General features: G+C 41.6%; 1 protein-coding gene across 1 annotated transcript; it reads left to right on the top strand.

The window, feature by feature from the left end:
- The first annotated feature begins 1,024 nt into the window (after positions 1-1,024).
- On the top strand, positions 1,025-7,585 carry LOC119661791. Its single transcript, XM_038071275.1, has 7 exons — positions 1,025-1,159; positions 1,220-1,560; positions 5,400-5,563; positions 5,630-5,814; positions 6,997-7,102; positions 7,157-7,257; positions 7,360-7,585. Exons 1-7 carry the CDS (start codon positions 1,124-1,126, stop codon positions 7,456-7,458), a joined length of 1,032 nt encoding a protein of 343 aa, XP_037927203.1. The 5' UTR covers positions 1,025-1,123; the 3' UTR covers positions 7,459-7,585.
- Positions 7,586-14,544: the final 6,959 nt, after the last annotated feature.

Genomic DNA, 14,544 nt, shown 5'->3' with positions numbered 1-14,544 from the left:
CCAACTGTTACTAACAGAGTTTTAAAAGGTCAAGGTTGTGTATTCCACATGAACGCATTGTACTTCGACATGTGTGACGTCATCATCTCACAAAATTAACTCACATCACACGCATCTATTGAATGGCGGCCGCACTAATTTGACAAGGAACTCGCTCCGTTCCGTCTTCAGTAGGCGGATGACGGCCACTCATCAGCTCAAACCAGTCTAGATGCAAACGTGGCGCTTTCGAAAAATAAGTCATATCCTTGTCCAGTTTTGAATTAAACAATCTGGAGCATAATTTCATCTGCAGCGGGTTTCGGTCATGGTGTTCCTCAGGGTGGAGGCGCAAAGCAGCGTCTGATGAGATCGCCTCCAGGTGCAAATATTAAAGGGGAAATATTCAATGTAGGTTCATATATATAATAATAATAATAATAATAATGCGGTAATAGACAATGTTTATTTAGAACGAGCATAACATTTATCTGTCCGGATAGCTGAGTGGTTAGAGCACAAGACTGTCGTACGGAAGGTTGCAGTTCAAATCTCACTGGTGGCTGTGAAATTTGTATCGTGATTTGACGTCGGATGCCAATCGATTCAGCTGTAAATGAGTACCTGAGTCAAATCAAGGAAATAATCTCGGGCGAGCACAATGCTGACCACATTGCCTCCCACATTGTACTGTGGTGTACCGTTACGGTCTTGAATGAAGTGCTCTAACAAATTTCAAGGCCCTGGTCCAATTGGATTCTTGCGCCAACGATTATTATTATAATATTTATGTCTTTAATATGTACATATATCTGAAAGTTTGGAAATACATACATAAAGGAATATTTTGAATTTGCAGCTATCTGCGAATAGTTTCTCACATAAGATGAACGCAAAACCTTTATATCTGAAGGGCCCAGCTTGCGGCATTCCGACTTGTTTCAATGAGCTTCATTGAACGCGTAGTGTAACAGCCACTTTGATATCTGAATTTGAATAACTACAAACTGTCATGTCCGAATGAGTGAAGTTAATCTAAATAAATGCCAGTTACACTTGCATTTTGCAAGGGTAAGACGGAAATATAGCGGCTGCACCGCGTCCGGCGCAAAAAGCTGAAACACTACAAGAGTCGTCCAAGATAATGAGCTTTAGACATAGTAGGGTCACAAACTCTCAGGTAACAAACACATTCCTAATTGAAAATCTCAAATTCATATAATTCTCTTCTCGTTTGTAGAGCGAATTCGAATCCTACCACATCCACCACATCGTGCTTCAAGATGCATTGCTATTCAGAGTTATTTTTGATGTGCGCAATATGTTCAAAATACTTTTTTGTTCAACCCCATGTCAGACTTTGCCACCATGGACGCTATTCAGTTGGCATTTGTACGATTTCGGAAACAGAATGCAAACAGACAATCAACTATACATGCGAAGTTTCCTGGACCTCCCGGAGAGAACCCAAAATTTAGCAAAGCTCAAATTTGAAGTTAAGATGCTTACCGATACTATGGAACATATTCTGCATGATATTTTACATGTGGGGAATTTCACAGACTCCTTAAACTTGATAAGGTACGTTAAGACTAATAATTGGTATCATAATAACTGGTCTCCAGATAGTTTGGTGTGTCTAGTGTCATATAGGCAATGCGATTTGTCTTTATGGAACGAAACGCCTTTTTCTCCTGTTCCGAGAATCGGGACGTATTACAACAACCAGATTCAGTTTTTGCAATAGTTCTTCCCCATTGGCCTAAATGAATGAAAGTGCTCTATCTCAACGTTACCCAGATATGTCTTAAGTACAATAAGGGTAGCTTACAGTCAAAAAGGTTTTCTCCAACGACACTACGATAAGCATAGGTCGACTGGTGTAGCAAAAGTTACACTGTGAATAAACGACACCGCGCTGTTGAGGCTGCCTTTCGAAAACGGACACCCACCGTGGCTCACGATTTGAGACAATTCCCAGCCGTCGTCTTTGATCTCGTCGCAAAATCAAGCTATTGTTTTTTCTGACCTTTAGAAATATTTCTCAACATTAAAACCAAGCAGCTTGAACTAATAATGAAACACAGTCTTGAGAACTCCAGTTAAGCAGTTTTTATAAATGAAAGAAAAAAATGATAAGTCATTTGAAAATCAAGGTGTCCCAAAATAAATCTTCTCCTAAATGAAAGAGTGGAAGAGAATTTAATTTTTTTCTTTTTATTTTTTGTGTTGCTGGTTATCACAATCTCGGCAGATGCCGAATTTTACCTAATAATAGCAGTGAGTGCCGCGCATTTAGACTCAGATGAACCTACCTATTTCAAACATCTACGACCGTTGAGAACTCTCCGCAACATTGCCGAATAGTGCACTTTTGTATTGTTTCAACCAGACTGTGTGTCTGTGAGTGTCAGAACATCTAGGTAACTGAGTGTAAGAATATCTAGGTAAGCCCAAAGGTGTAGTACCTGTAGCTGATAACATTATACTTTCTCGTGACGCTAAATTTCTTCGATTTTCCAAGCCAGTGGTTCATAGTTCACCTTCTTCTCCACGTCAAATGTTCCTATTATAGAGGATAACAACATCAACAACATACGCGGAGCGATAAGTCTTCTCAACTCGCAGCACGTCAGTCTTGTTCTTCGATATGTGGCAGTCAGTTATAACTTGCCAGTCCCGGAAGCAGAACTCTTTAGTACTACTTGCGGCTCATATCGGTAAAGCGGGCATGTTTCCCAATCAGTCCATGCTCCTATACAAAGTTTTTGGAACACACCAACCCGGAACCGTTTGGCACATTACCTCAAGCCAGGCTTATTCAACGTAGGAGCACAACCCCGTAGTTCAGGGAACCTCAGCTAACCTGGGGTCTCCCATATCCATCTCCCACTTTTTCCGCCTTCAGTATGGCTTTAGTGTAATGTGCCACTTTGTTCTAGATGTTCTCACTCCGCAGCATGACCGCTGACAATAAGGACTCCGTGGCAGAGCTCATGTGAAGGAAGTGTTCTAGCAACCAGACGTCGTATTATTAGAGTCCTCCCGTATTTATGACAGTAAGTCCCTGCGGTAATCTCCAAAGTTTTGTATGCTTTGAGAATATGATTGAGGCATGCACTGGAGTTAAAGCCTCCTCCGAATAGAACTCTCGCTTTTGTGTTTAAAATCTCGTCTTCCAACTCCGAAATGGTTGAAAAAAGTGACCTCCACACAACCAACACAAACAAAACATCTCCTCGATCATGGACTTGCACACGCAAGCTAATCGTATCTCTCACCCAGATGGCAGCAATGCCGAAAATATGGGCATACCACGATGGTGAGCTCCTATCTCGGTACTGCTCGATGTGGAGCAACAAGTCAGCTCTTCTTCCTTACACCGTCTAGCCCATCAGGTCGTGAGTCCTATGCATATTCTCTTGCAGGATATGGATCATGGTGTTTGACTTTTCCCTATCTGCAACTCTTCTTTAAAAGCCAAGATCCGTCCGGAACCAGGAAGATTAGCCATATCTTCTTTTCGCAAACCGAAGTTCTTACAACATAGCACTTTTCCTACTCGCAAGTGTTCGCTCTGTGTGGTTCGCACACTTGTAACATAAAGGGCTATCCTGCCCTTTGCAAACCTTAGCTATGTGCTCGTAGCACCTAAAGCAGTGGGCTGGTGCTGACCTTTGCCTGCAAAGGATCCACCTTTGTTTTTTGGCAATTAAGGAGTTAGCTCGCTATCTACCCAGGAACCGTGATAAAGACCCACCTTGGTTTGGTTTGATAAGAATGACCTCTAACTGTAGTTTCCCCTTTTCTTTTTTTGAATACCTATTTCTCCTGCTCCGAGAATCAGAATGCACTACGAAGACCGGATCCCGTGTCTGCAATATTTCTTTCAATGCCTTATGTACCTCAAGCCCTATATCTCACAAAAATCAACAAGTGTATTGCCGGTTCGAATCTGGCAGATGTAACGCCTACGACCAGTGTTCTTCCGGCTTTTTCGAAGGAATTCCGCGAAAGTGACTCTCACTGGTGGCAGAGGGATTTGTCATCGTCCCTGGATGTCGGATATCAGTCGACTCAACTGTGAATGAGTACCTAAGTCAAATCAGGGTAATAATCTCGTGTGAGCGCAATGCTGACCACGTTGCCTCTTACAGTGTACGGTATTGTATCGTTGCGCCTTTGAATGAAGTGCTCTAACATACTTCAAGGCCCTAATCCAATATAGATTATTACGCCAACGATTATTATTTAAACACCTCCCTCCGTTTGGTTTGATAAGAATGGTCTCTAACTGCAGTTTCCCCCTTTTCTTTTCCTTTAGCACGAATGTTGTCATCGTTGTTCACCTAGACTTTACGGTAGAGCCACTGCCTCAGTACACAACTTACGTTGTTGTTTTTGAATTTTCTCTTTTTTTTATCGTGCTAGGCACCTCGCGAAATTCCTCTTACTACGTCCTTACTAGCGGATCCACACTGTTTTCGGCTCGTTCGCTTTTATCAATTATGTGTACCCTTCTGGCGAGCTGAGGTCACTACATTTTGTCGAACTAAGGGCAGCTCTGTCGATGCGTTTTCCAATCAGTTCCTGTTCGGCTGTCTTGCTGAAATTTCGTGAGGTTTAATAAAGTTCAGGAGTTCCTCGATCTTCATTATACAATTTTTGACATCCCAAGAGATGTTTCGCTGGACAATGGTAGAAGCCTTTCTTCCTTTACCCTCGTCTTTGAGATGAGCTCCATCCTCTTTCGTCTGGTTCGCGGTGTCATTCTATTCCTTATTACTAGTCCTCTTGACCACTGGGACCGTGGACAGTTCTTGCAAAGGATTTATTTTAGAAGTAGTAAGCGATTTACTGCCGCTCCTTATAAAAACTGCAGTCTTTGACGGTTTTGTCGTCGTATTGTTGGTATTGTTTTTGTTGTTGGTGTTGTCGTTAAATTATAGCTCGCAGCTGCAAGCCGCAATCTCCGCTAAAAAGTGCCTTAAATGATCCCCGTAGCTGTCTATGCAAGTCTGGGTTGACACAAATCCTTATGGAGGTTTATGTTCGTAGCCGGGATGAGACGCTTGTCAGGAATCCATTCCAACACTGCCAACTTAATGAGGTTATAGATTTAGAGAGAAGGACGAAACTGTAATGTTATCCTCAAAGTCGCTTCTACGCGACGTCACGCTCTTTAAGGTTGCCAATCGCTCACGCTAATTGACCTTATCCTGATTATCCTGGACTACCAACTGAGGGGTGTGAGTTGTTTTGATTTGAAAACACCAAACATCATTGCCATGCGGCTGTTTTCCCTGACTACAGAGCCCATTGGCTCCACATTTAGATGTTCGGAACAAAGGGCAGCTATTGATTAAATTCAAAACCCATACGCATTGTGTAAATCAATTCAATGTAAATCGTAATTTCAGTAACATGAAAAAGTTGCAAGAAATTCAAAATATGACCATGAATAATAGCCGAGAACGTAAATGGCTGTTCGAATCTATGCTAAAACAATTGAAAACTAGAGACGGGGAGGACATATATCCAGGTGACGTTGCAGATTACGTCGACGAAGTATTGTATGAGAAAAGTATGAATACTCAACCGTGTTTGTTCATTTGGTTAATTTATTCATTCATCGGTGTAATTACATAAGTGAACCGTAAATTGGAAAAACGCTATCACAAATCTGTTATAAACAGTAAAATGGACCAGACTTGGCAGAGAGTTTACCTAAACGAGACTCAACTGCTGGAGATAATAAACGATTATCGTTCAAAATATCAATATGAAATAGCCGCATCCATGAGCATAAAGGATGCAAACGAACAGTTGATACACGTAAGTAATATATATAATTTTTGTAATTAACCAGACCAGATAACGTAAAAAATTTAATCAAAAAAACAACCAAAAGGCATGTTTATTTCAAATCTACACGACTGGTTGCTGATGGAAACATCGCTGTTGGCTTGAGACTATATTCTCTACCTCTACATTTCCTGGGGAGTTTCCAACACTCTATAACTTATCTATTCAATCTCCTTGCACAACCCACTCCTGCGACCACGATTAGCTAGCCAGAAAGGCGCTATTTTCAAATGATGGTAAAGGTAAGGATTAAGCCTGTTCAAAATGGCTGACATTTGTCAACCACGAAGACAAAGCTATCGATCAGTCTAGAAAAATAGCAAATTTTCGTCATTCAAATCCACCAGCACCTAAATATGGTACAGCTTCACCCCCCCCCCCCCCCCTCACAATTTGAATTGTAGCTAGAACGTGAAAACGACTCATTAGACTTGGCGAAAACCAAACTGTTACACCTGCGCGCCACCTTTATAGGTACCTCCCAATGAGCCTGAGCTCCCCCTTTTCCTCCAGGACTTTCCGAAAAGCTTGTGGCTATCCTGTGATAGTGGGTGCGATTGCATAGCATAACTCATTACCCCAGGTCGACAATCAATAAGAATAGAGGAAGGAGTAAAATCATCCTCGTTAGCATCCCCCTTGCCTTGTCTAGAAGATAGAACAGGTGATGTGATCATGGGTCTTCCGGCGAGGTAGAATCTTTTTCGCCAAAGAAGAACACCTTCGCTGCGTTTATAATATGTTAATAGCTGCGGCTGTTTTTTTTGCACCGAAATCAATGCAACTCTGTACGCTATCTTCGTAAAATTCAGATTTAACTTTCGTCAGTTTTTGGATCGCCTGTTGGCGAGTATCACCACCTCGAGCAGCGTTCCATACGTCCTATTTTGCAATTTGCTAACCACGCCTCAAATACTTTCATGAACTAACCCAACATTTTGATCTGGTTGAAGGCAATCTTCCATAAACTATTCACCTCACTAATGAAATATTCACCTGACGTATGTGTATCGACAATTGAGGCTGAACCTCTTCCACTGAAAGTGAATGTGCTTCACCGATAGGTGTTTTAACTTCAAAATCCTCAAAAAATCGTAATTAAAATTTAATGAATACTCTTAAAAATCTTTAATTCAATTTGTATCTTGCCAGAGATTGCAGGATGAAATTCTTATCATCAGTTCAAAGCATGATATTGACCTTGAAAACTTAGAATTGAGTTGCAGCAGGAAGAAAAACGAACTTCTAAGCTTGAAAGGTACCCTCTACACAACTTACCTCAAAAAGTTTTGAACCACCAAAAAACTTTTAGATAAACAGCGTAGACAAAATGAGAGATACAAAGAACTAAAACGCTATATAGGCAATGATGTTCTCAGGGAGGTTAAAACACCAACCGTATGGACCATGTTGGTGAGTATCTATAGGCAAAATTCAATAATTTTAATAAATTACTTTACATTTAATTCGTGGTGCTATTTATGCCATTTTTTAACGTTACCTTTTCCATTAAAGGAAATGATCATCCAGGCCAATGCCGATAAAAAGTTAGTCAACTCGGTGCATAAACAAGAAAAGAAAAAACCAAAAAAAGTGAAGAAGAAAAGGAAGTAACCGTATCAACAGTATTCTTATTTTTACATCCTTTTTATACCAAATGTACATCAATTGCTATATCTTTAGCTATTTCTTTTATAGCCTTTCATAAAATAAATAAAAATAAACGAAAATATTCAATCTATATTTCTATCGAAAATAAATCCTAACTAAGAGATTAGTCTACTGTTCGAGAGTGTTTTTCGACTTTCGACTTTTTACAGATTTCATACAAGGCAGCGAAAGGGAATCTAGCGCTGTTAATGCGTCGGGCAACATCCAGTTCGGTGCCACCCTCAAAAAACAGATGTCGTCAGCGCAGTCGCTCCTCCACGCCTCCGGACAAGTTAGCATGTACAACGTCACCAATAACAATAAAAAATAATATGGGCGGCAATATGCAACCCTAGCGGGTGACGAGATGCAACCCCGTTTAGCAATTTTTTTTTGTCACGCCGCACACAATGCTGAATGACACCCTTTCGGAATTTGACCGACGACCTGCATAGCACCCGAGGAAAGAGCACCATTTTTTATAGTAGCCCAATGCTAATCAGTATACTCAGCCGTCTTACTCAATATATCTATAGCTCTATAGCTCTCCTATTGTCGAGCTACAGCTGGATTATCCAAGCGGTCAATGTTGAACTTTGAGGGATCCCAGCTCTTCAAACTGGGGAGAAGTGGTTGACGCAACACTCAAGCAAATCTAAGCACCCATCATACGGTGGTCCCACTCGTATCCAACGTCAGCGCCTCTCTACTTACGCACTTCCAAGGAATAACTCCCAAATCTACTGCTGATCACGAAATGATCGATCTGATTGTTTGTACGATGTCGATCAGTGGAAACCCAATTGACCTTACGGCAGGCTCTGTGGTCGAATAATGTGCCACCAATAACAAGGCAGTGGAAGCTCTCCCAAGATCGTGTTTTCCTACCACATGTCCGGGCAAGGTTACAATTTCACCTTTAGGAAGCCTCCCCCGAACTGCATGTAATTGCTGGTAGAAATTATCGTTCTCCACCATATCGGAAGTCTATATTGGTGCATAGCACTGTACAATTGTGATATTCCCTAACCTCTGTCAGAAGCCGGCTCCCAGGTCAAAATAGCGCGTATTTGGTTTTCCGGAGTAAAAAAGCACATTGTCACATTAGGCAGAAAAGTACTCTCCAGAGACCCACCATCTTATTTTGCTTCGGTCCTAAATAACCAGCTTATATCGTTGGATAGCTGAGTGATTAGAGCACAAGGCTGTCATACGGAAGGTCGCGGTTCAAATCTGACTGGTTTCAGTGGGATTTATATCGTGATTTGACGTCGAATACCAGTCGACTCAGCTGTGAATGAGTACCTGAGTCAAATCAAGGTAATAATCTCGGGCGAGCGCAATGCTGCTCACATTGTCTCCTGTAGTGTACCATTACGGTCTTGAATGAAGTGCTCTAACACACTTCAAGGCTGATTCAGTTGGATTGTGGCGTATCCTCGGGTTCAAATAAGCTCTACTATGGGCTTCCCGATTGCTGAAGCGATAGATTTTCCAGTTGAATGAAATTTTACATAAACTTCAAGTCGTCCATTCGTTGAATGTAGCGGGTCTATTAGAGCTTTTGTAATTTTACCGTGGCGGAGACATCCAAGTCATTATATACCCTATGATCAAAAAGTACCGGTCATTTTTATTTTTAACGAAACGCTAATGGCAGTAGCGGATGTTTTCGACCATTTCAAGTTCGTACCTCCCTGACTGCCACACAGCAGAAGCGGGTGTTCTCGACCCTTTCAAGTTCATACCACCTTGACCGACATACACGTCAATATTTTAGCGCAAATGCTTCATTAGTATCTGCTTGGCGTCTGTTCTCTATTTTAATATGGATAATTTTGTTAAGCAGTTATTTGAAATTTTGTGTTGCTGACGAAAGTTTGTGTGCTGATGTATTGAAAGTAGTACAAAATGCCTTTGGGGACTCTGCTCTGTTGAAAACTTAGACATACGAGTGGAATTAAAACTTTAAAAATGGCCGTACAGTGGTAGAAGATTTGCCTCTTTCTTGGCGTCCATCCATGTCAAACACCAACGAAAACGTTAAAATTCAGAAAAAAATGGTGGTCGAAAATCACCGAACCGCTTAGCACATGATGATGTAAATTTCTTGGGAAAACAACATCGAAAGACGATTGCTGAGGAAATGCATAAAATCTAGCAACTTGCAGACGAGCCGAAGCTAAAAAAAACAGAATGCAACGCGGGAGCTAAAGGCCATCCCTTTGACGGGCTACCAACGGCCAACACAAGCAGGTGAAACTTTTTTACTTTGAAGAAATTAATTTTAAATTAAGTCGTTTTCCCGGGGCTTTTTAATCATAAAGTATGTATACCGTATATCTTCCTGTTGTATCTGGTGCGACATCCACCGCCCTTCCATCAAAAAGCGTTTTGTAAATTTTTCGCATGCCTTCCTGCTTTTCAGTCATAAATACGTCTAATAATAATAACAACTCTGTTTCCAAATATGTAAAGTTCCCAAAATATAGTCAACAAATTTAATGTTTTCTCTAGTTAGTATCTGTTTTCCGATTTAACCATAATCTTGGTTTTTCTACTCATTGATCCGTAATCATACTTCCTTCCGTACAGGTACACTGGTACTGAAGCGCTGAAGTGATGAACCAATCTTTTACTGAATGTCCTGCTCTGAAGTCACTATAATACTTCCGGATGACGCTTACCACATGCTATTCTAGCCTGCTTTCACAGATGTCAACGCCTATGGCATGAGTGTCCCAATAACTTTCTCCGCGGGATTACCAACTAACCTACTAGTGTTATGTTGGAAGCTTTTGTCACCTCCTTTCCCCCCGATAATGTTGTCATTTTTATGTCTACAAGTACTATTTTTTTTGGAATCCACCATGCAATTTCAATACTTGGCAGGCTTTTCCCTTTTTGTTAGCCGCAAAATTGCAATTAAAGCTCCCTAACGCGTTGTCAAAATGGAGTCTTTCTGTTCTTCCTAGGTTTCAATTGGCTTTTCTGTCTGTCATTAGATAGTGGTGCTCAGAGGTGGCGGCGAGGAAGATGGGGCGGCAACCCTATCGGCCAAACCAAAACCAAGTGGTCGAGGAGAACATCCATAGTAGTGGTACCGGGAGACGCTGTAATCACTTTGGTTTGCCGGCCGTGATTCAGTAGGCGAATGCTCCAAAGACTTAATCAGGGCAATCAGACCCGAGTCTGCACGGGGACTCATCTGAAGTGGCAAATTGGTCACGAAACCTTACCAGGGGTATACTGGTACCATGGGAACCGGGAAAGTCCCTGGACTCACATACTTCGGGTGAACTCCTGTTGTATGTGAGGACAGCTCGGTTATTTGCGGTTGGCCCCCCTAGTGGGAGTTTCATGGTGGCTGTGGTTATGCTCAAGCGAGAAGAGACCTTCGGGCCTCGACGTGGTGTTGCGTATCAACACGGGTACCGTACTCCATAGTTCGGTAGAGATTTAGGTAATTCTTGCATCCACCAGTATGAATGCTAAGCCATGCACTTGGTATAGACTGGTACCGTTGTTGCTTGTCTCAGCGGGGCTCTGATTGTGGTCACAAAATCGATCCGTGTCTGAAGAGGACCGTAGGATTAAGTCTCACGACAGGTGCCTACGTAAAACACTATGGGCTTCACTGTCATTAGATAGTCATTAGAAACACAGTTCGTTCCTTAATATATATAATAATCGAAAAGGATGAATTGGGACTTGATCAATCTTGTTGAAAGTCTTGCCATCTGAAGTTGTTCCTTTTTGCGGTGAAGGTCCTCATTTCCAATCTGCCAATATTTCATCCTTAGTTACCACATCGCCTTCAGTATAAATATGCAAGTTGACTAGCCATAATTTGAAAACTTCGATCATATTCGAAACGCACTTGGCTTCAGTATTTAGTTTGAAGTCTGCAACATGTGGCTTAAAGGTTTCCCAATTCCCAATTACCTCATTTTCGCGGCTTTTAAATATTCACCATTGTCCAGCAATTTCGTTTTCTGGACTTCTATGATATTCATTTTGCATGTCCAGTGTGTCCTTAGTGCTCCTCAGGATCCAGTAGAGTGGTCTGATTCATTAATCCAATTTAAGCTGGAACTCGTCTTCGGATTTCGCGACAATATGGTAATGTCAACAAGGATTGCTAGTTCTCCACTAGTAAGAGAATACAGCGTCTCATGTTTGCCATCGTAAGCGATATCCAGCGGGAACACCGAAGAGATAAAACCTTTATGAAAACGCCGGATCCTGAAAACGAAGTAATCGTATTCCACGACGAACCCAAATTACGTACAGTGTGCTCATCAATTCAGCTTTTCTGGTCTTCGATTGTTCATTTCACTCTCTTTTCACAACGGACATGATCTCCAAAACAAGTTCTAAAAATACTTTGACTTGAAACCGGGCGATTCCTCGCTAAATGAGACAAACAGATTAACGAACTGCGGGGAAAGTGATAGGAAATAGTAAATAATAATAATGAGTAGACTGTGACAATGGAGTTGGCGGTTGACTCCTCATCCACGATGACAAGCAGCTGCAGAAGTGAAATGAACACTTTACCATGGTTCTTAACCGTATCACATCCAGTGACAATTCCTTTCTCATGAATGAAATGGCCTCGCTGCACCTGCAGTTACTGCATCTTACGAATACTAGACCTTTCCGAAAGAGTGGAAGAAAGGAATAATCGGTAAAATTTCAAAGGAGGGCACCCGTTTTGATTGTGACAATTGAAAGTGTACCTGCCTGCTCCTTGTCACCGCAAAGATAACAGCTAACGAACGAAAGGAAAAAGAATACAAATTCAAGTACGAGCAAAGGATGTATTCTGACTTAGTGACACAATGTTTTTTTAGCTAGCACCACGGGAGAATGGAAGGAGAATGAGGTGGTTTTCATAGATAAGAGTGCTACATAACACTCTGACAAGAATTAATAGTAGCTTTTGGAACTTTCCAACTCCCATATAAAAAACAAACTATTTGTTCCGGGCGTCCTTTAATCCGATCAGTAATTCCATCCACCTCAGCCTATAATATAAAAATATAATCACTGGCGCGACAATTCAATTGGTCCACATTGCACTCGCCCGAGATTATTACCCTGATTTGACTCAGGTACTCATTCACAAATAAGACGACTGACTGATACAAATCCTTTTACCATCAGTGGATAGGATGGGTTACATATTAAAGATTGGCGAAAATTGTGGCTGCACCATGTAGTAGAATCTACTCTCCTAAGATGGTCCATTGGAGGTCCCCCGTGAGCACTTAGCGCAGAACAGTAGGGAAAGAATGCACGCATCCTGGGAAACCCTGGGGGAAGGAAGCTAAAGCACATTTCAGTGAAGCGTAAACACTGGAACATCTTCTTAGTCCATGTTTTCCATGTTTTTCTCAGCAACTTTTTGCAACTCTTGGCTTCAGGAAAGCAACACCTAAACTATCAATACCCCTTTTCACTAAGCTAAGGTTGGCATGATTCCACAACGAGAATTTGGTGAGTTCAATGTAATATAGCAGGCCACTTTGTTCTCTTCATTGTAACGTCTGCACATTAGATCATCATTATAGATTTCCATTTTATAGGTATGTTTCGGATTTATTAGATCTATTGGTATCCTCACTATCAGTTTACTCGGTTTAAGAATTTCTGATGTTTCAACCCGTTAAATTGCTTTGCCTGTAGCCCACCGATATGTTCCATCAATCCAGCTTCGCAAGGTATTCACAGCTATGACTTTGCTAATTTCAAATGCGGGAGCCGGTTCCACAAATCTTACTTAGAATTCCTTTCTTGGAAATTCATCCAGCCTTTTATTGCTATCAATATCTTTCTGTTCCAACCTGGATGAAGTGGCGTTCCATAACTGGTGTTCTTTGTGATCGAAGTATCAACGAACGCTTCAAATCTAAAATTTACCGCAATGTCGTCCGTCCAGTCGCTCTCTATGGTTCTGAGTGTTGCCGACTATAAAAGACAATGAACGGCGTCTTGCGGTAATAGAGACGAAGATGCTACGTTGGACTAGTGGCGTCACACGTTTAGATCACATCCGAAATGAGGATATCCGCGATCGTTATGGGGTTGCACCGATCGTGGAAAAGTTACGAGAGAGGCTCCTTCGATGGTATAGTCACGCAATTCGTGCCAACGGGAATTCACTTGCCAAGATTGGTCTCAAAATCGAAGTCGATGGTAAACGACCAAAAGGCAGACCTAAACAACGGTGGCTTGATACGCTAGATGGGGATTTGAAAGCCTCGAGATTGCACCCAGATCAGGCATTCGATAGAGCCAAATGGCGAAGCCCGCTTGTGAACGAGACAAAGGCTGAAGAAAAAGAAGAAGAATATCTTTCTGTCCCACTGTCGATTTCAACGCTATTCCGTTTTCGGTCGTCAAGGTTTTGATTTTTTGCTGGCTTTTCCATTCCAGTTTAGATCTGGTTTATGGTGATATGGTAGCTTTTCATGCTGCCTGACTAACAGAGAGAATATGGAATTTGATGTGTTCATATTTCCTTCGTAAATTGACCCTGGCTGATCGTATACGCCTAGAGAGTGGTATTCCCAGCCCAAAATTCACTCTTCTGATATATATCCATCTGTATGATCCCCGCTTGATAGAGTTTGGGAGCGAATCGGTGTTACAATGGCGTGAATCCACTAACCATCTCCTGGCTTGGATTTATTTTCACGTTGATAATTTTCCTATGCTCGAATGCCAGAAAGTCCCCCACGTTGATCAGATAGAGCTTTCACGCTACAAGCCTCGCTTCTCTATTAACTGCGATGTCCAAGAATAGCGATTGTATCAGCTTGTCAAAGACAAGGGAGTGTTCTTCCACCCTCCACCTTTAATCACCCTACTAATACTCCATTTGTAAGCATGGACTTTGCCACGACTTGGTATATGTTTGGTTTCAATCCCCATGTGCTTCCTAAACGCAATTTTTATGATTAACTACTTAAAACTTATTTTAGGATGTATTCCCTAGCAATCATCCTAGCCTGGTCAAATATTTCATCCAAGCAACGCACGCCT

The sequence above is a fragment of the Hermetia illucens genome, chromosome 1 (assembly GCF_905115235.1).
Source record: "Hermetia illucens chromosome 1, iHerIll2.2.curated.20191125, whole genome shotgun sequence".
NCBI classification, from domain to species: Eukaryota; Metazoa; Arthropoda; class Insecta; order Diptera; family Stratiomyidae; genus Hermetia; species Hermetia illucens.
The sequence above is the reverse complement of the archived record's forward strand: the minus strand, read 5'-3'. Positions and strand labels throughout refer to the sequence as shown.

What these genes read in the sequence shown, in the direction of transcription:
- LOC119661791 (XM_038071275.1), top strand. Translation starts at nt 1,124, where the DNA reads ATGAGCTTTAGACATAGTAGGGTCACAAACTCTCAG. An exon ending in GTAGGGTCACAAACTCTCAG is followed by an intron (nt 1,160 to 1,219) that starts GTAACAAACACA and finishes TCTCGTTTGTAG; the next exon opens with AGCGAATTCGAATCCTACCA. An exon ending in CGAAGTATTGTATGAGAAAA is followed by an intron (nt 5,564 to 5,629) that starts GTATGAATACTC and finishes TAATTACATAAG; the next exon opens with TGAACCGTAAATTGGAAAAA.